Here is a 19726-nt window from a genome sequence, read left to right as displayed (position 1 = left end):
CGCTGTTGGCGGCGTGACAACAACATTATTATTATTATTATTATTTATTATTATTATATTATTATTATTATTGTTGTTGTTGTTATTATTATATTATTATTATTGTTGTTGTTGTTATTAATATTATTTTATTTTGCGTGTTGGTATTGTGTCGGACGGGCTACTGTGTAGCGCTCAGCTACTGTTTCCGTTTCCGGCGGAGCTTTGAGGCGGACGGACCAAAAAACGAAGGGGGCGGGAAGCTTAAGCAACTTGACGGAGTAAATCGTGTCCCTTCACTTTGTTGACGTTTTCGCTGGTTGAAGTTGACTTTGTGAACATGACATGAAGTTTCGTGGGAAGATTGTCGACGTGGCTTGTCTCCACCATTTCACTCGTAAGAAACATTCTATTCAGAGCGAATGCTCGTTTGCTTCTTATCGGAGTCGCATGTATTTGACCTTTGACCCCGACTGAGGTGTGTTACGGTCTACTTTATTTTTTATGTACAATTAATACCTTTGAAAACGCAAACCTGTTTCTGGGTTTGGTCATGAGAGGTTTGCAAGCTCAGATGAAAAGTGACGACTCTGTTAAGCAATAGAAAATGATGTTTTGATTTTGCAGGAGTGGTGAGCACCATTTCCAAGCTGACCAAGACATGTGTACTGCGTTTGACGCCCGATCATCTTTTTTTCATCCTCTGCGGCTCGGTAGCAAACGGAGGCGTGGCCATGTGGTGCGAGCTGGCCCAGGTAGCTGCGCCCCTCCGCCCCCCCATCCCACTGTCGTCTTATTTTTCACCTGTGCGTCGCCCTCCCCGCAGGCCACTATCTTTGATGAGTACCAGATGGAGGGCCTGACCTCCCAGGACAACGAAATTTGTCTGGAGTTGACACCGGAGAACGTCTTCCGTGCGCTCAAGACCGTCCACAGTGCCAAAAGTGTCAAAGTCAAGCTGACCAACAAGCATTGCCCTTGCCTCACCATCCTCGCTGAGCTGGTCAGTCAACAAAATGTTACGAGGGTGCTCCGCATTAGCCACAAGTAGTAATATCATAACGCAGTGACACGGTGACTTCCCCCCATGCAGCCAACCATGTCCAGCATCAGCCGCGTAGTGACGCACGACGTCCCCGTAAACGTCGTCCCTCGACGCCTGTGGCACGAGTTCAAAGAGCCCAATGTTCCCAACTTTGATGTAAGTGTGCGCCAGACCGCCATTGGTTGGAGTCCTGTGTGATGTGGCATGACGTGTTTGTCAGGTGAGCATCTTCCTGCCGCCTTTCAAGACCTTGAAGAACGTGGTGGACAGGATGAAGAACCTCTCCAACTTCCTGGTGCGAAGGAATAACATCAGCACTACTGCTGCACCCAACGGCTTTCTTACTGAGCCTGTTTGTGTGCGTCAGGAGGTGGAGGCTAACCTGAGCGGCGAGATGACCCTGAAGATCGAGACGGACCTTGTGTCCGTCACCACTCACTTCAAAGACCTGGGAAATCCTCAATGGGGTAAAACTGTCAATGGGACTCCATCTGAGGTCACCTGACCCGACTTTCCTTTCTTGGCCCGGCATGTGACGACGCCTCCCAAGACGACGCATCGCGGCGGTCTTGGGACGTCGACGCCATGGCACAGGTGCGCGTGGACATCAGGAAGCTGCAGCAGTTCCTGATCGGTCAGCAGGTCAACCCAAGCAAAGCCATATGCAGTAAGTGCAGCCATCATCCGAGCGGAAGTGTTGTCATTTTGTTTGCCTCGATGGCACCTGCACAGTCACAACGGGCACGTTGTCTGTCCTGCAGACATCGTCCACCAGAGGGTGCTCCACCTCTACCTGCTCCACCAGGACGTGTCTCTGCAGTACTTCATTCCCGGCGTGGCCTAGCCGACGAAAAAACAACTTCGACAAATTGAAACCCTTTGAGGGCACCAAAACGTACGTCGCAACATCAGCGTCCTCAGCAGGTAGGACCACATGAACGCAGCTTGTCTCACTTCCAAGTTGCTTTTTATGCAAGATGGATGCATACGCAGTCACCAAGTCCCGCCCCCAGCTAAGTGTCGTATCTTCCCGTCCATTTGCCGTACCAATGCATTATTAGCTGCTGTTTTTCCCAAATTGTCTTTATGTGGAAAAGTTTAAATGAAAAAAGTTGTTTGCCTATCTCAGTCAGTTGTGTTGTTTGGTGATTCCGTGGCTAGCTTTAGCGCCATGCTAACGCTGAGAAGACATAGTGATGAAAGGTCAATAAAAGCCAAAACAAGTTGAGCTCGTTGTTGCTTGCGGGTGCAATTTATTTGCCAAAATCACATTCTCGCTCAACTCAAGTCGCTACACCAAGCAAACGCCGCCGCCATCTTGTTCCCGGTCCCCTACATGCAAAACATAAAAGAGTTCTCGTCAATGTCAACACGCAAGCTGATTGGCTATAAAGACTGTCCAGCATGAGCTCTTCTGCCCAAGGCATCCTTGGCCGGCCGGCGGGTGGGCGCTACGACAGCTGCTTCATGTCGTACACGTGCACCTCGCCTTCCGGGCGTGGCTCGTCCGGGACGCCCCGCCGGCCCTTGGGCGGCGGCACGGGTGCGGCGGCGGCGCCCCCATCAGCGGCAGGGTCGGCCCCCTCCTGGCCCTCGGCCACTGTCCTCTCTTTCTTCAGGACGTTCTTGGCCAGGGTCTCCTTGATGCGCTCGCCCGACTGGCGGATCTTCTGGCGCCGCTCGGCCGTCACGATGCGCTCGCCTAATTTGTTGACTTTGCTGCCCAGGCTGTCTCGCGTCCGGCTCATGTTGTCCCGCGAGAAGGTGGCCTTCAGGCTCTCCATGCGAGTCAGGCCTGTCTTATTCTTGGGACGTGCCGCCGCCGAGTCAGCCTCCTCCACCACCATGTACTCCTCGTCCGAATCCGGAGGAAGCTCCAACTTGTTTGACTCCTCATCGCCTGCGTCGTTGCCCGGCGTTGCCGCTCGCACTTCCTGCTCGCCCTGAGACGTCACAATGAGAACACTTTAAAAAAAAGTTTGCACACTTTCCTCTTGGAGATTGCAATGAGGTTTGCGATTTAAACCCAAACTTGTTTTGGGCTTTTTAAAACAGGTTTGAGCTTAAATTGGAGACGCTGGCGTGTCAGGTGACGTGCGCACCATCTTGATCCCGCCTCCCTAAATAGCGAGCGGCAGCTGTTGGCAGAGCTCAGCGCGCTGCGGCGAGCGGCTAAACATATCGCACGCTGCGATCGGGTTACTGCTGTGCTGCCAGCGAACCAAGCGCATAAGAGGTTTTTCCTTAGCATGGATGACGACGCTTCATGCGAGGGGTCAGCAGGCCATTGGACCACCTCTGACCCGCGAGGTCTTCTCTTCGACTCGTGCGCTTCCGCCACGTTGAGACGATTCATTCGATTCAGTTGGCTTGTTTGCCGCTATGTGCCATTGTTTGTCATGATAGCTTGAGGCCAAAATTCACTATAAAGCTTAAGGACACTTTGACGCGCTTACGAATGTTGAGCAAGGCCGCCCGCTTGTCGCTCACCTGGTAGATGACCACTCGGAACTTGTTCTTAGCCAGGAGGTCCCCCTGCGTGGCCTCCACCTTCTTTACGCGCAGATTCTGGTTCTCCAAGCGCACGCGCACGTCCTTGATGTGCCTGCTGACCTTACAGGTCTTCTCCAGGAGTTTCTCCAGGCCGCCGACGGCGCCGGACTGCTCGGCGGCCAACTTGGCCACGCTGGCCTGGATGGCACGGACGGCGCTCTCCACCTCCAGCTGTCGCTCCTCCATGCGCTGCTGCGTCGCCTGCACGCCCTCCATCAGGCCGGCAACGCGCTCCAGCAGAGACGTCACGACCGCCGCGTCCTCCCCGCCGCCACACACCGAGCTGTCCGCCATCCTGCCTCTGCTCGCTCGCAGTCGCAAACTGGCAAGAGGAGAAGACGGGGAAGAGCAGTGGGACAGACGCGTGCTGGCAGACTCCACCCGAGGGTGTTAAGTAGGTGGGAGGGGGGGCGAATCTAAGAACAGAACAGGAAATGACAAAGTCGGCTTTCAAACAAGAGGGATGAGGTCGTGCTTGATACCTTTTTGCTCTGGTTAAAGACTAGAAAAGTGTTTTTCTTAATCAGTAAACTGCCTTTCACCACCTGGTCAAAAAGCGGCAATCCATCACAAACGTGGCACTGACTCAGCGTATTGCCGGAGTTGAATGTCACTTGCTTTTTGACATGGCCTCGGCAATTTCCCCCCAATGTTTTCTTCTGTGTTTTTGTTTTTCAAATTTAAAAGCACATCATGACCACTCATTGAGGTGGAAAAATATGCAGTACCCCCCTTGTGGAAAGCCTTTCTGGATCTGTCTATCAGCGCCACCTTTACCCTGCTAACACCCAACACTCCCCCTTGGTGAATGGATGGGAAAGTTGTCAAACACAAGAAGATGAAGAATACCAAGATGAATCCCAAGGGAATGTTGAGCATGAGGAGACAGCCGGAGGGGAGGGGCTGGGGGGGGGGGACTTCCCACACCAGCTGACACCTAAAATTACCCTTGCCCCCCCATCCTTGGCCTGCTAGGAGCGCTGCGTCACTCTCTTCTGTAGCCCAGAGGGGTAGGCACCCATCAATTCAGCGACCAATCAAAGCACATGTTGATCAGTTACCATGGTGATTTACTTCTACAACAAGCACAGTGACAGTTGACAGCAGCATGCAACAACTACGGCGCAGCCGCAAGCGGAACCGAGACTGGGACCGGAACCACTGGTGGCCGCCTCATCTAACACATAAAAAACGAGCAACATGGACACTTGCTACAGACATTGGATATTTCAAAAAGAAAAAAAAGGTGGATGAAAAATCTTTGTCCCAGTTTAACAAAAGGTCAAGAAAACAAACATTGGAATGGATTTTCCGGAAACTCGTTGCTTTGGACCTGAAGAGTAGAAAAAACAAAGCATTTTGCTTGTCGTGTGACAGGACAAGTTGAGATGAGCGCGCCCTCTGGAGGACGCCAACAGCATCACGTGCGCTCAAGTGCCTCGTGGTGCCTTTTGGCAACCGTCCAGACTTGTGAAGTCAAATGTGTGGAGAAAAAAGGCTTACGTTAAGTTTGAAAAAGGTCCATAATGTGAGCTACAAACATTTTAAATAAGATTCCCCAAAATGTGCCATTTCATTCAAAAATGTAAACAAAAGCTAAGAGGCGTTAGCGTCCGAGCTAACCAGAAAACAAAAAAGCTCATTGGCGCATTCCAGAGTCTGAGCTCGTCTGCACTTGCCTCTCAGAAGAAATTCAGCAACGGAGGACACAAACGCGTCCAGAAGCAAAATCAACAACGAAAGAATATTAAAAAAAGATTTAAAAAATAATTATAATACAAATAAAAGAGAATTTCCCCCTGCCCCCAAACTAAGACTCCCTCAGGAGTTTAAAGTATCTGATGAGGAACGAAAAGAGGCACCACATGTGGATTTATCAAAAGTGTCTGTGAAAAAAGTGGATCAAGTGGAAAAAAGCAGCCAGCCAACCAGCGGTCGCAAGGCTACGCTAGGCTAGGCTACATCATCCTGGACGATGTTCCAGATTGGAAGTGAGCCAAATGTTGCTTCTGCCTCCGCCCTCGCTTGGCCTTGTTGCACCTCCTGCAGGACAAACACGCAAAGCCCACGTTAAGCCAAAGGCTACATGCTAGATGGGCCTTCTCTTCATATGAACACTTAGCTTAATGCTAATTAGCATCCACGTTGTGGTGCTTTAACCCTTCAAGCAATGGATTGAACCCGAACGGAACTTGTAGACGCAATATGACAGTGTCGGAGTACGTGCCTGGTGAAGCACATGACGAGGGCCACGATTATGGCGATCTGAACGGCGCCGATGATGCCGGCGATCAGGACGTAATGCAGCTTCTGGCCACTAGGGACCACGTACAGGATGTTGAAGTCCACCAGCTGGTTGCAATGAGGGCCACCGTACGACGCCGAGCACCTGAAATGCGTGTGAAATGTGAGTGTGCCTCGTGGCAGACATTTGCGTGGAGGTCACGTGTGGGACGTGTTGCCGAATAGACGTGAGCGTGTATTACAAATGTGGCGGCGCGCCTTACCTGCATGTTGCCTGGTTGCTCCTCATCTCACATTGGCCGTGTATGCAAATAAGGGCGTGGTCTGGTGGGCAGGGGGCGGAGCCTTCCGCAAAACCTTCTCCCTCACCAGACTTGGCAACACCTGCAGCAACAAGAAGAGCAACTTGACGACGATGACGACAAAACAAACGCAAACAAAGCGGTAGGATTTTGTACCAAAGACGTCCGGTTTCATCTTGACGCCGTCGTCCTTCCTGCTTTTGTCTGAAAGGCATGAGAGGAAAAGTGAGACCATGAAGCTTACGGGACACGCAAACCATCTTGTCCACCAATGTGGGGAGGTGAGCTCAAGTTTTTCTTCCTCTTTGATTTGCACACACACACTGACACTTGCACGGATTCTGTACACAAGACACACACAGTGTCTGTTGAGTGGGCCGTTACCTTGGCAACGTCCCACGTGGCGGATGTCGATCTTCATCTGTTTGAGGCAGGACGCCTCGCGTACGTGACAGGGCGTGTCGTACGTCACGCCGTCGCCGCCGCAAACCGGGTTGTCGTTGTGGCCGTTACACACGATGTTACACATGCAGCTGTGCGCACACACACGTCAAGCGGTCATTTCAAAGGTGTGTGTGTGTGTGTGTGTGTGTGTCTGCGCGTGCACTTACAGCGTGTCCTCAGAGTCTTCATCACACTCAGCACCAAACTTGCAATTTCCACATTTGGACGATTTTTTGCCGCGGCTGCCGCCAGAACCTTCATCATCTACACAGGTGTGCACACACACACACACAAACACAGACACGCATGCACACACACACACAACCACAAACACACAAGTCGTAAGCGTGTGGAGGAGATGTGAAGACTCTCACACACAATGTGTGTAAACAAGAGTGTGAAATATTGTGTAGTCGTGTCTGATGAGGACATTTTGTGTGTGTGCGTGTGCGTGTGTGTTTGTGTGTACCTCCATCTCCAGATCCTGAAGAGCCATCTGCCAGTCGGACGGAAGCAAACAGTAAGACATCATTATGAACACATGCATTAACATGGATCGTGTGTGTGTGTGTTACCGTGGTAACAGGCTCCCTCGGACACAATGCTGATGGCTCGCTGCTTCTTGCAGGCGGCTCGTCGCAGGAAGCACTCGTTCTGGTACGTGTCGCCGTTGGAAGCGCAGACGGGGACGAACTTCTTGTGGCACTGAAAGACGACACCAGACGGGCACTCGCTCGTTTGCGCGGCCAAATAAGCAAAGTGTGGCGGGCGGGTGGTCGCACATACGTGGAAGTGACACACGCACTTGATGTCGGCGCCGTTCTCGCGGCAAGTCCCGCCAAAACGACACGTGCCCGCGTCGCACACGCGGAGATCGCTCTTCTTCACTGACGCGTCTGCCGAAAGAAAAGGCGTCAAACGGCAACCGCTCCTTCCAGGTGGACTCGTGACCTCATTACAAATGAAGGCCACGCCCACACAGGAAGTGAGTGAGTGTCTTTTGAATTTGTTTTAGTTTTCATTTTCTTGTCATCTGACAGTTAAACAAGTCATCTTGTCCCAATTTCAGATGGACATTCCCACCACCACGGGCGTGTCTCCTCAACATTTGCATGAAGCCACGTGAGTAACACGCACGCTCACATATTTCCACATATTCACTGAGCACCCCATGTATCAGTCAAACACCCCTGGAGAGAAAAAAAAACTGGAGCCATTCTTAGGAATTGACCTCACGTCACACACACACACACACACACACACACACACACACACACACACACACACGCACACACACTCTCGGGTACACACGCGCAGGCAAGCGATGCCCCGCCCTACATGCGGAGCTTGTAATTATCTTGAAAATAGCATCCCAGTTCAAGATGAAAACAACACGGCTGACCTTCAATATTCATGGTCGTCATGACGACGCAAACATAGGTGACCCCTGCTGAGTTGGCGTTTCCTAATCATGTGTGCGCGTGCATGAGCGAAGCTGTGTTTGCGTGTTCGCGTGCGCGTGTCACCTGGACACTCGGCGTTCTTTCCCGGTCCACATTCGAGCGTGGCGCTTCCTCCTCCTCCTCCTCCTCGAGCAGTTGCGCTCGTGGCGGAGGTAAGGCGCAGCAGAAGGAGTAGTAGCAGGAAGGACGATGATGATGAAAACGAAGCGGTGGAGGCCACAAGAGCCATGATGGAAGAGCACGGGATGATGTCAGAAGAGCAGGAAAATCACACGCTTTTGTCTCCAAAGCCGCACGAGAAGCGCAAAGATGGCCTTCAGCGCCTCATATCGCCGACGAGGAGGAGCAGGAGGAGGAAGGTAGCACAAAGCGGAGCCCGCGGCGAACGGCGGCGACCCCCACGCAGACGCACGGCGACCCCCTCACAGCCCGTACTGCGCCTCCATCCCCCACAAGGCCAAACATCCAAACGAGCTTCGGCTTCTGCTGCTTCTCCGTCTTGCTCTTCTTGCGCTCTTCCGAGCGGTTTCAAGTTTTATTCTTTTGAGATCTTCTCGTGGTCGTCGTTCTTCTTCCACGAACGAAGCTCATCAACAAAGGGCCGGCTCTGTCACGTGACCAGCGCAAGACCCCGCCCATTATTCCCCGAGAGACAGACCGCTTGGTGACGTCACTACGTTGCCGTGCTCGGTGTCCCGTGCTTACGTCACGTCTCGACGACGCACAACAAACAATACCGTATAAATAAATTTAGATCTACGTAATAGCATTACAAAACTATCACCAGAGTTGCTATTCTTTTCGTATCCAGGCATTCAACCAAGTTGAAGGTTGCAAGCCAACTTGTTTTGCTTACATATATAGAATTTCCCAAATAAAATGACATAATTGCTAAAATGATTTTTTAATAAGAATGAATGCACCTAGCTTGGTAATGAAAATAATAAAACTTCCGCGTGTTGTTATTCAGTTAACCGGCAGAGAGCGCTCCTTCAACGCATTCATTTGACTCCAATTGTCAAACGCAATGTTCAATAACCAGCGTCGAATTTACGCTGATAGTCGTTATCATTTGCAGCACGGTTCTCATTTGACTGCTATTGTCATGATTAGTTAAAAAAAGATCATAATCATCCGTTGCTTCAAAGAAGCTGGGAAAAAGGTTCGCAAATGTGTTTTGCAAACTTTATTGATCGTTTGCGTTTAAATGAGTACTTTTCACACAACAAACAGTCAAAGACGCCTCAGGATATTCAGCTTTCCCACCATTGACAGCATTGATCCGCGCACACACAATTTGCCCCGAGGAAGGTAGGTGCACGGGAAGATTATCAAATTTCATGCAAACGTTCTTATGATAAAGCCGGCAGGGCTCATTAGTCTACTCCCTCATCGTCATCGCCTTCATCTTCCTCTCCTTCCCTCTTTTTCTTCACAAACCACGGAACTATTAGTTTGCTCGCACACAAGAAAAGAAATGTGTCAAAGCAATGAAAAAGAAATGGGTCAACGTTATGATGATAAATCCGGTAAAGCATGGCGACCCCGTGAAAACACAAACAGTTTCCAGTCAGTGCTTTCAATGACTTTCTACTTTTGAAAGCATGCCAGCTGTCAATCAAATCACGGAGCCGAGCGAACTGTGAGAAAATGAGCGAGAGGGCGGGGGAGAGGTGTGTGTGTGCGCGCGCGCGCAGGTTGTCACAACGTGGTTTGTGTCAGACAAGAAGTTCTTCCTGGCTGGTCGTCGTCTCGTTATGGTGCACGGTGGAGGTACCGGTCCAAGTTGATGGTGGTGCGGGTCTTCACCAGGCTTTTAGCGGAAGTGGAGGCGCGCAAGTGCACGTGAAGATGTGCCGAGGCGCGGTGGACTGTTTGCTTCTCGCTCGCCTTCGTCTTTTTATTCATTTGGTTCTTGTTGTGGTTTTGATGCCGGACGCGCTCTGCACGCCAACCGACAGGAAAGGTACGACGACCGGCAAACTAACCTCTCGTTACCTTACGTTACTCAATTCCCGCGTTACATGCACGGGTTTGACAAGTTCAGCGACTACTTTGACACCATTGACGTCATCATCCAGTACAGTGAGTGAGGTGGCCTATTTGAAAACCATCTGTCGGTCATGATGAAGAATTTTTGGAACTTTGTCAAAAATCACATCACGCTCACTTCAGCCGATTGCGTGAGCGAGCATAAGTATCGGGGCGTTCGATACCACTTTTTTCCCGGACCGACACCAGTACGAGTATTTAAATCTTGAGTCGTCACTGATACCGATATTGCTGCTACCACAAGTAATTTCAATACATTACCCCCCTAAAAAGTATAACAAACAATTAGATATATATTCCAATATAACGATTTTTGTTGTATATAATTCACAAGTCAACATTCCACACATAAGCAGCCCAAATGCCTTGACATACGAGAACAACCACCAACAAATAAAATGCCTGACTAAAGGAATGGCGACCAGTCTATTCCTCATCTACATATGTCTTGACGTTGGCCGGCGACCAGTTGCTTCATCATTTGACAGTGTAGATGATGGAAGCTAACATGTTGGATGAACCGAGATGAAAATCACAAGCGTTTTCTTAGAAGCCTTGAGAAGCTTCCGCTGGCTGGGAATGACCTTGGCTCCGTGTGTGTGCGAGTGCATGTGTTTAAATCGATAGACAATGTGTGTTTATGTGGAATCGCGTGTTTGCGTGTGTGTGCATGTTTGTGTGGGTCCGCTTGTATGGGGGTTTTGTCTGTGCCCATCCGTGTGTGTAAATAACTATTGTGTCTACTTGTGAGTGAGAATGGAAAGACATAGTCCGAGTCACAGGGTAACCATGGCGACACGGACTTAAGTGTGGTTGACTCGTGCGCCGGCAGGTGAGCGAGCACTTGGCAGCCGTGCTCGCAGCCTGCGGGATTGTTGGTTTTGGAATCCTGGGAATGTGGAGGTCAGTGCACGTTGTCGGGATTAAACATGTTCAACCTGTCGGCGCGCAGGTCAAAGGTCACAATGTCAACTCTTAAACACAGGTCACCCAAGAAGTAGGACGTGGCCACAGTAAAAAGGCGGCAAAATGGCAAAGATGCAAAAAATAGAAAAACATCATGCATGTGTGTGTTGTGTTTATGTGTCAAACTTTCTTTCTCGTGTGTGTGTGGGTGTGTGTGTGTTAAGGTAAAAACCCTTACATCACAGCACAGACAGCGAGCTTGAGCGACGACTCTCACTGACAAGTGCCGACACTTTCTGCGCGCGTGCGCACATACGTGTGTGTTTTGCGGAACATGTTGGAACTAGTGCGATATTGCGAAAGTGAACAAAGTGTGCGCTTCATCAGAGTTACTTGCACATGCGTGCTAAATGTTAGCTTGCCTGCGAGCATCCTCAATGTGCAATTTAATGGTTAGCATGCTAACACGGAGTAGTTGACTCGTCTACAGGAACACGCTTGTTGGGTGTTCACAAGTGTGTGTGTGTGTGCGTGTGTGTGCTTGTGTGTGCGTGTGCGTATGTGTGAGTTTGGGTGGGAATCAAGCTGGTGAATGTTTTCAGCTGGCTGACACATTCCTCACACGCATGTGTGTGTGTATGTGTGTGCATGTGCACGCGCACGCGCATGTGAGAGATTAACACACAAGGCCGTTGTGTTGTTGTTTTTGTGACATCAAGTGCGCATGTGACCTGTGATCCGCTTTAAGTGTGTTCGATAAGTCAATGACAGCACTTTAGTCAAACAGTGTCAGTCGATGAACTTGAATTTGATTTAATGGCCTTTGATGGTTTAGCTGCAGGCAAGGTCAGCAAAGACAACTCAACTTACTTTCGTCAAGCTTGCCTCTCCCAGCTGAAGGTTTTTTTGAAAACTAAACAGTAAGCACAGAGAATACTTAGGACACGAGGAAAGGTCGCTTAGCTTAATGCTAACAATGCAAAACACTATCAACCTCAACACACGCACAGAATCAGATTTGATGATGTCATCAGGTGGTATGACCGGCAAAGTTGAGGTGGCCTGAATGTTAGTCATGAGTGGACACTGACAGTTTGTTGACAGCAGTGACTAGCGCGTCGTTACCGCTAATTGTGAGCGCACACACATTCCTAAAGGACTTGTTGTCATGACTGCGGCGTTCATGCAGAATTTCGGGGCTGTGTGTGCATTGTCTGTTTTGTGAAAGTGTTAGCATTTAGCATTAGCGTTGAGCTGAACAGCAAATAGAAGACTGAAGGAGATTTTTCACAAGACCTGCACAAGTGTGTGTGTGTGATTGTTTACGAGTGTGTATCATTTGCCTGTATGCGTGTGCGTGATTCTGTTCATGTCTTTGCGTGTGCGTGTATGTTTGCGTACCTCCACACGTGTGTTTGTCAAACCTTGACCTAATGTCAGCCGATCAATTCCACAGAACCACAATGTGTATTTTGCGCGCTTCTTCTCGAAAAATATTTGAGAGGTGTCTTCTTCTTTGCGACGTGTCATCGAGGGGGTGTGTCTTCTTTGAGGATCCGAGGCGAGCAAGATCCAGAAAGATTTCATTCCTTACGCTCCACCAGCCACGCAGCAACCAAACAACTTCCTTGTCTTCTCACGTAGTCGTACACTCATGGCTACACATCACATGACTTGAAAGTTTAGGCCGACCAACCTCGGTATATCTATTTCCTATGAGAAAAATATCGAGGCACAGCAGGGAACAAAAATGTCAGCAAAAGCAGATCCGGTGGTTGATTCTTGCACCTTCTGCTATCTCATTTGTGTGTCTGTGTGTGTCAGTGTGTCAGGGGATGAGCAACCAGCTAACGTTGCTGGGCACGCGCGAGAACCACTATGACAACATGGTGCGCATGTACAGCAACTGCTCGGTGGTCCTGGACAACCTGGAGGTGACGTACACCCTGGACCACCAGAACCTCTCCTTCCTGCAGGTAGGCGGCACCGTCGGACTCGCCCGCCGAGACTTTTCCTTCAAGCGGCTTGTCTTCAGTCCATCCAGGAAGTGGGCGGCTACGTGCTGGTGGCCATGAACGAGGCCCGCACCGTCCCGCTACACAACCTGAAGCTGATCCGAGGTCAGAACTTGTACGAGGGCAAGTACGCCCTGCTGGTCATGTCCAACTACAACCGCAACCACTCGGCCGGTGCGCTGAACTTCACGGGCGGGCTGGCGCAGCTGCAGCTCAGCAACTTGACCGGTGAGATCCCGATTCTGGAGGCTTCTGGCATTTCTCTGAATGCTTTTTGTGCTTCAGAGATCCTTCAAGGAGGAGTGAAGGTGAGCCATAATCCCTTGCTGTGCAACATGGACTCCATCCAGTGGTGGGATGTGGTGGACAAAAGCAGCAATCCCAGCATGCTTTTCAAGAAGGACGACTTTGCGCGCAAATGTACGCATGCGACTACGTGACGCCGCCGCTTGCTCTTCTTTCTCTCCGCCTTTGTGTCTGATTCCGCCTTTTGTGCAGGTGAGCCTTGCCATCCCTCGTGCATCAACGGCTCATGCTGGGCGGCCGGACCGGAACACTGCCAGATATGTAAAGGGTTTCACACACTTTGAACATCCCTGCATTTTCCAAGGTGGACTTATTGAAGTTGTCGATGATCTCGGTCCGCAGTCACCAAGTTGTCGTGCGCCGAGCAGTGCAGTCGAAGGTGCCGCGGGCCCAAACCCAGCGACTGCTGCAACGAACACTGCGCGGCGGGCTGCAGTGGCCCACGGGCCACCGACTGCCTGGTCAGTGTTGAGGCGCCACCGCTGCTAGCCATGCTAGCTTGACGACGCTTTTGCTTTCAGGCCTGCCGGCTATTTAACGACGACGGCACCTGCAAAGACGCCTGCCCCCCCGAGAAGCTCTACGACCTCAAGACACATCAAGTCGTCAACAACCCCAATGCTAAGTTCACCTATGGCGCCACCTGCGTCAAGGCCTGTCCGCGTAAGACTTGTGTGCCGGCACGCCCGTGGACACCTACACTTTGCCACACGAATGTGTGTTTCTGTGTGTGTGCACGCGCGCAGGCAACTACGTGGTGACGGGAGGTTCGTGCGTGCGCACGTGTGGCGCCGGCATGTTCGAGGTGGACGACGACGGCGTCCAGCGATGCCGCACCTGTGAGGGAGCTTGTCCCAAAGGTAGCAAAAGCATAAAAAAAAAGCAAGAATATGAGCGGGCCCTCTCGCCACACATCCACGTTGTGTATGCGCTCTTGTGCCGTGCAGCTTGCGACGGCGTGGGCGTGGGCGCTCTGGTCAACACCATTGCCATCAACGCCTCCAACATCGAGTTCTTTCAGAACTGCACCAAGATCAATGGTGACATCTTCCTCATCGAGACCTCCTTCACCGGGTCCGTTGGCGGCAACATAGTGGCGTATCCGTTAGCATTAGCTGTTAGCATTTGCTTGCTTTGCTTAGGTTTCAGTCCCCCATTGTTATGCTTTTTAATGCTTTCTGATTGGTCCCCGCAGAGACGCCCACTACAAGATCCCGCCAATGGACCCGGCCAAGCTGGAATACTTCCGGACTGTCAAGGAAATCACAGGTAGCTGAAAAGCCCGATTGGGCCGCCTCACTGCTTTGTTTGCCAAAGCACGTTAGCATGGTCGCTGGACCTTTGCAGGATTTTTGCTGATCCAGGCGTGGCCTGAGAACCTGACGTCTCTCGCCGTCTTCGAGAACCTGGAGATCATCCGCGGCAGAACCACACGAGCGTAAGCAGCCAGCGCGGCCGAGACGGCAAGTGGCAACTCGGCCAACGCCTGTTTTTGTCATCGTGTGTGTCCTCAGGCAACACAGCTTGGCCGTGGTGAGGGCCCACAACCTCCGCTGGCTGGGTCTGCGCTCCCTGAAGGAGGTCAGCGCCGGAAAGGTGACGCTCAAGGACAACCCTCAGCTCTGCTACACACGCAGCGACCAGTGGACTCGCCTCTTCCGATCTCCAGACCAAATGGTCACCGTGAGGAATGTGGCGTCGCCGCAACTCTGCCGTGAGTTCATGTTCCCCTCATTTCGCTGACGACTCCGCTATCTAAAAATCAGCGATGGGCAAAGAGGCCCGGTGGAAACGGCGGCGAAGGAAGGAAGGAAGGAATGAGTCTGGCCTTGACTAATCGAGCATCCTTGTCTTGTCATGCAGAAGAACAGAACCACACGTGCGACCCAGAGTGCTCCCAAGAAGGCTGCTGGGGGCCCGGCCCCACCATGTGCATGGCATGCCGGCATTTTGAGCGTAGGGGGCGCTGTGTGGCCTCATGCAACCTGCTGCAGGGGTAGGACGCCCCTTCACCCCCGCCGCCATCCGTCAAACCGACGCTTACGCGACCGTGTGTCCGCAGGGAGCCCAGGGAGCTGGCGCTGAACGGAAGCTGTGTGGAATGTCACCCCGAGTGTCTCCCCACCCAGGGCGCGCCCACCTGCCACGGACAGGTCACACACACACTCTTCACCTTGTGCTAGATTTTCCCCCATAAAATCCAGAAAAGCTTTGAGAATATTTTTTCTTTTAATTAAAAAGGGGTATTTTAAAAAATATATATATATATATATATTAATAATGTGTTAGTTCTGAATAAAAATTCTGCCTTTTTTCTTATTTACTTGGAGACTATAACCCCAAAAATCCAGAAAAGCTTTGGAGAAAAAAAATATTTTTTTAAATTAAAAATGGGTAATTTAAAAAAATATATTTTTTCAAAAATGTATATTTTTTCACAAATAATGTCAGTTCTAAATAAAATTTCTGCCTTTTCTTTTTGCTAACTGGGAGGCAATATTTTCATCTGATGTGTAAGCAGGGTCCCGACCAATGTTCCCAGTGCGCTCACGTCCAAGATGGCCCCCACTGCGTGCCGCGCTGCCCTCACAACGTGATGGGAGACGGCGACATCACCATCTGGAAATACGCTGACGCCCAAGCCCGCTGCCAGTCGTGTCACCAGAACTGCTCTGAGGGGTAATCAGAGGGAGAACTTTTTGGAAGGCATTTTCCAAAAGTGCTTGGACAGAATCACAAATGAAATGACGTTTTGCGGGCCTCTGTGTTTGTGCGCAGGTGCACGGGGCCAGGATTGTCGGGATGCTCCGGGTAACGTGGTGACCACATGATGTTCGACACGCCTGCGGCATTTGTGCCTCGTGGAAAAATTTCAAGTGTTCAGTGTTGTGTCCTCCATCAGCGCTGCCAGGCACTCCACGCTGGCAGTGGGCGTGGTCAGTGGGCTCCTGCTCGTCGTCATCTTATCATTGGTCGTCTTCGTCTTGCTGCGGCGACGCCAAATAAAGAGGAGGAGGACCATGCGGCGCCTCCTGCAGGAGAGAGAGGTACTTTGGCAGTGCCGTAAGATGATGACAGAGCACTACTTTTATCCGGATGAAACTCTTCCACTCGACATAAAGACGCCACAAGTTGGCACCAAAGAAAAAAAATAAAATCATAATTTCAAATGGCACTAAAATGCTGTAATGTGTGTGTGCAGCTAGTGGAGCCACTGACCCCCAGCGGCCAGGCCCCTAACCAGGCTCTGCTGAGGATGCTGAAGGAGACGGAGCTTAAGAAGATCCGGGTTCTGGGCTCTGGAGCCTTCGGAACCGTCTTCAAAGTAAGACGTGGACACTTTGCAGGTTAGCACTTTGCGTATTGCCAGTGAGCGTCAGCGAGCGTTGTTGTCTTTCAGGGACTATGGATCCCTGACGGCGAGGACGTGAAGATCCCAGTTGCCATTAAAGTTCTCAGAGAGGCTACATCCCCAAAAGCCAACAAGGAAATCCTGGATGTAAGCCTTTGTTTTTTTTGTCTTCTTCCTCATATGTACTTGATAAAGTCTATGATACCATGAGCCAGTCAGCAGGGGTCGGTGGATCTTTGTCATCCTTGTCTTTTTTTTCTCTCCCGTGTGTAATATACAGATATTGCTTTGGCGCCATCTTGTGGTATCTCGGGGAAATTAACTACTGTATGTTGGTCATTTAATCACGTGTGTATCAATAACTTGCGCATTGGTAGCATCAAATGAACTGTAACCAAGCAGCGGGTCTGAAATTCCACCCAGTCAACTTAAGAATCAACTTAACCTGTTGAAATGGAAATGACCGCCATTGTTCCGTCTCGCTCTTCTACTTTGTTAAATGACACACCACACGTTCAAAGATGTAAATCGGTAGGCACCTAGCATGCGAACGTGAGTGTCTAACGTGGCGGTTTGGCCGGCAGGAGGCGTACGTGATGGCCAGCGTGGACCACCCCCATGTGTGCCGCCTGTTGGGAATCTGCCTGACGTCGTCTGTGCAGCTGGTGACGCAGCTGATGGCGTACGGCTGCTTGCTGGACTATGTGCGGCAGCACCGGGAACACGTGGGCGCACAGTGGCTGCTCAACTGGTGCGTCCAGATCGCCAAGGTAGGCCAGCCGCCGCTCGTAGCCGCCGCTCGCAGCCGCCGCTCGCAGCCGCCGCTCGTAGCCGCCGGTCGTAGCCGCCGCTCGCACTCACCGCTCGCAGCCGCCGCTCGCACTCACCGCTCGCAGCCGCCGCCCTCCTCGGGTGACGGAGGAATTCCCTCTGGCAGGGAATGAGCTACCTGGAAGAGCGCCACCTGGTGCATCGAGATCTGGCGGCCAGGAACGTGTTGGTGAAAACGCCCAATCACGTCAAGATCACAGACTTCGGTCTTGCCAAACTTCTGACGGCCGACGAGAAAGAGTACCACGCGGATGGAGGAAAGGTGCGTGATGCTAAACTATAATCCTGAGCAGGTCGACCAGCTTCTCTGATGTCTCGCTGGTCTTTGTACTTGGTACTTGCTGTTCCTTCAGGTCCCCATCAAGTGGATGGCCTTGGAGTCCATCCTCCAGTGGACGTACACGCACAAGAGTGACGTTTGGAGTTACGGTGAGTTGCCTTCCATCACCCCCCTCCCCCTCTTAAATGCCCCCAGCTGTCAATCAACCAAGTCCCCCGCCCCTAATAGGCGTGACCGTGTGGGAGCTGATGACATTTGGGTCCAAGCCATACGACAGCATCCCGGCCGGCGAGGTGGCGGCGCTTCTGGAATGCGGTGAGCGCCTGCCACAGCCGCCCGTCTGCACCATCGACGTCTACATGCTCATGGTCAAGTGTAAGTGAAGTCCAGCAACAAAGTACTTCTACTCGATTACTTGCCACACTGGTAAGCAGGAACATGACAGCATGTGCATCACAGGTTGGATGATCGACCCGTCCAGTCGGCCCAGCTTCCGGGAACTCATTGTGGAGTTTTCCAAGATGGCGCGGGATCCCAGCAGGTACCTGGTACTGCAGGTAGGTTAGCTGTAGCATTAGCATTAGCCTAGAGGGATATAAGTTGAATTTGTTCTGACTACGTTTGTGCGCGCCCGCAGTGCGAGCCGCCCAGCCCGTCCGACAGCAGGTTCTACTCGCGCCTGCTCAGTTCGGACGACGCAGACGACATGGTCGACGCCGAGGAGTACCTGCTGCCCTTCAAAGGCCCCGGCGGCCATAGCGAGACCCCCTGCGGCGCCGCGGTACAGAGTCGTCTATATGGTGGTGGTCGTTTGGCGCCGTGATACAGCTCTAACACCTCATTTTCTGCATCTGCAGGCTCATCCTGCGCGAGCCAACAGTCTCGCCATGCGCTACATCAGCGACCCCACTGGAAATGTACTTGACAAAGACCACCTCGGTGGACACGGTAAAGACACACACACGCGTATGTACTTGGCTAAAACTTGCAAAAGCTTTGACTTCAACTAAATGCATGACAAGTGAATATGGTCTGAAAATGTTTGCCGCAGACTACGTGAACCAGGGTGAGGGTGGTGCCGGCAGGAGATCAGACTTCCACAACCCCAACTATGAAGATGCCAGCGCATTTTGGGGCTCTGCCTGGGCTCCCTTCTCACAGGAGGACTCAAAGGCCGGCCCCCGAGTCCAACACGGACCTGAATACTTGAATACGGCACAAAACTCGCTTCCCCGTGCCGCCAGCCTGGACAACCCCGACTACCAGGCCGACTTCCTGCCAGGGCCGGCACCGCCCGACGATTTGTTTGTGCCGGCCGCTCAGAACCACGAGTATCTGGGCTTGGCCACTGCCGTGCAGACGTCCACCTGCTAGGGGGCGCTGGAACACCAAAATATTGACTCATGAGCTCTCGCAAGTTTTATTTAATTTTTAAATCTCAGAAGAGCATTCCAGAACTCAAGTGAACAAAAGGAGAAAAACAAGATGAAGACTCATTTAAGTCTTGATGACCTTGCATGCCACACACCGCATGTTGTTTGAACATGTTTGTTGAATGTTGACCATCCACTGCTCTTTGTATGTAGGTTTAGTGTGTAGCTTTTTAGTTTTAACTTATGTAAATTTATTATTGTTAAATTTGGAAAGAAGAACATGTGAAATGTGTTGTTTTAAATTGTTCAATCAATGAAGAGTCCTCTTTTTTAAACCCGACGCAATTGAGCCTCTATTTACGGACTGGCGTGGCAACGTCATTCAAATTATTCTTACAAGTATGTAAGAATAATAATTACTGTCAAACAAAATCTCATTTTTTTTTCACAATTTGTTTTTATGATAAAAAAGTGAGTGAGTGGTTCAATGAGAGGGAAGAAAATTAGCGCACTTTGGACACATTCAATATGCTGGGCTTGTCGGTGTATCCCAGCAACGGGCCAGCCAGTATAAGGGGGCA

The 19726-nt window shown here is 51.1% G+C and overlaps 4 protein-coding genes and 1 long non-coding RNA gene across 6 annotated transcripts; 3 read left to right on the top strand and 2 right to left on the bottom strand.

Moving 5' to 3' along the window:
- The first annotated feature begins 153 nt into the window (after window positions 1-153).
- On the top strand, window positions 154-2252 carry hus1 (HUS1 checkpoint clamp component). 2 transcript variants are annotated; one of them, XM_037279759.1, is made up of 8 exons: window positions 154-376; window positions 607-734; window positions 806-982; window positions 1073-1180; window positions 1245-1319; window positions 1392-1491; window positions 1575-1714; window positions 1786-2252. In XM_037279759.1, exons 1-8 carry the CDS (start codon window positions 325-327, stop codon window positions 1960-1962), a joined length of 957 nt encoding a protein of 318 aa, XP_037135654.1. In that variant the 5' UTR covers window positions 154-324; the 3' UTR covers window positions 1963-2252. The 2 variants fall into 2 exon arrangements, with proteins under 2 accessions (XP_037135654.1, XP_037135655.1); XM_037279760.1 differs by having other exon boundaries at window positions 161-376; window positions 1575-1691.
- Window position 2253: 1 nt separating this feature from the next.
- Window positions 2254-3977, bottom strand: cavin4b (caveolae associated protein 4b). Its single transcript, XM_037279761.1, has 2 exons — window positions 3515-3977; window positions 2254-2967 (listed from the first exon to the last, which is right to left on the bottom strand). The coding sequence occupies exons 1-2, from the start codon at window positions 3869-3871 to the stop codon at window positions 2476-2478; spliced, it is 849 nt and encodes a 282-aa protein (XP_037135656.1). The 5' UTR covers window positions 3872-3977; the 3' UTR covers window positions 2254-2475.
- A 652-nt stretch (window positions 3978-4629) lies between these two features.
- On the bottom strand, window positions 4630-8658 carry tmeff1b (transmembrane protein with EGF-like and two follistatin-like domains 1b). Its single transcript, XM_037279758.1, has 10 exons — window positions 8094-8658; window positions 7354-7463; window positions 7143-7272; window positions 7037-7063; window positions 6735-6831; window positions 6508-6656; window positions 6280-6327; window positions 6085-6205; window positions 5805-5966; window positions 4630-5620 (listed from the first exon to the last, which is right to left on the bottom strand). Exons 1-10 carry the CDS (start codon window positions 8257-8259, stop codon window positions 5536-5538), a joined length of 1095 nt encoding a protein of 364 aa, XP_037135653.1. The 5' UTR covers window positions 8260-8658; the 3' UTR covers window positions 4630-5535.
- LOC119139238 lies at window positions 7460-8435 on the top strand. The gene is made up of 2 exons (XR_005101331.1): window positions 7460-7552; window positions 7637-8435. It is a non-coding gene; the product is annotated as an uncharacterized LOC119139238 (long non-coding RNA).
- Window positions 8659-9723: 1065 nt separating the features above from the next.
- LOC119139205 (melanoma receptor tyrosine-protein kinase-like) lies at window positions 9724-19485 on the top strand. The gene is made up of 27 exons (XM_037279692.1): window positions 9724-9996; window positions 12813-12964; window positions 13024-13231; window positions 13289-13423; window positions 13502-13570; window positions 13652-13770; window positions 13831-13972; window positions 14056-14169; window positions 14257-14383; window positions 14505-14578; window positions 14657-14747; window positions 14824-15023; window positions 15173-15305; window positions 15372-15462; window positions 15831-15988; window positions 16088-16120; window positions 16212-16356; window positions 16512-16634; window positions 16710-16808; window positions 17246-17431; window positions 17599-17754; window positions 17846-17921; window positions 18001-18147; window positions 18232-18329; window positions 18410-18553; window positions 18630-18720; window positions 18824-19485. Exons 1-27 carry the CDS (start codon window positions 9882-9884, stop codon window positions 19144-19146), a joined length of 3549 nt encoding a protein of 1182 aa, XP_037135587.1. The 5' UTR covers window positions 9724-9881; the 3' UTR covers window positions 19147-19485.
- Window positions 19486-19726: the final 241 nt, after the last annotated feature.

The sequence above is a fragment of the Syngnathus acus genome, chromosome 20 (assembly GCF_901709675.1).
Source record: "Syngnathus acus chromosome 20, fSynAcu1.2, whole genome shotgun sequence".
NCBI lineage: Eukaryota > Metazoa > Chordata > Actinopteri > Syngnathiformes > Syngnathidae > Syngnathus > Syngnathus acus.
Note: the sequence above shows the minus strand (reverse complement) of the source record. Positions and strands in the feature narration are given on the sequence as shown.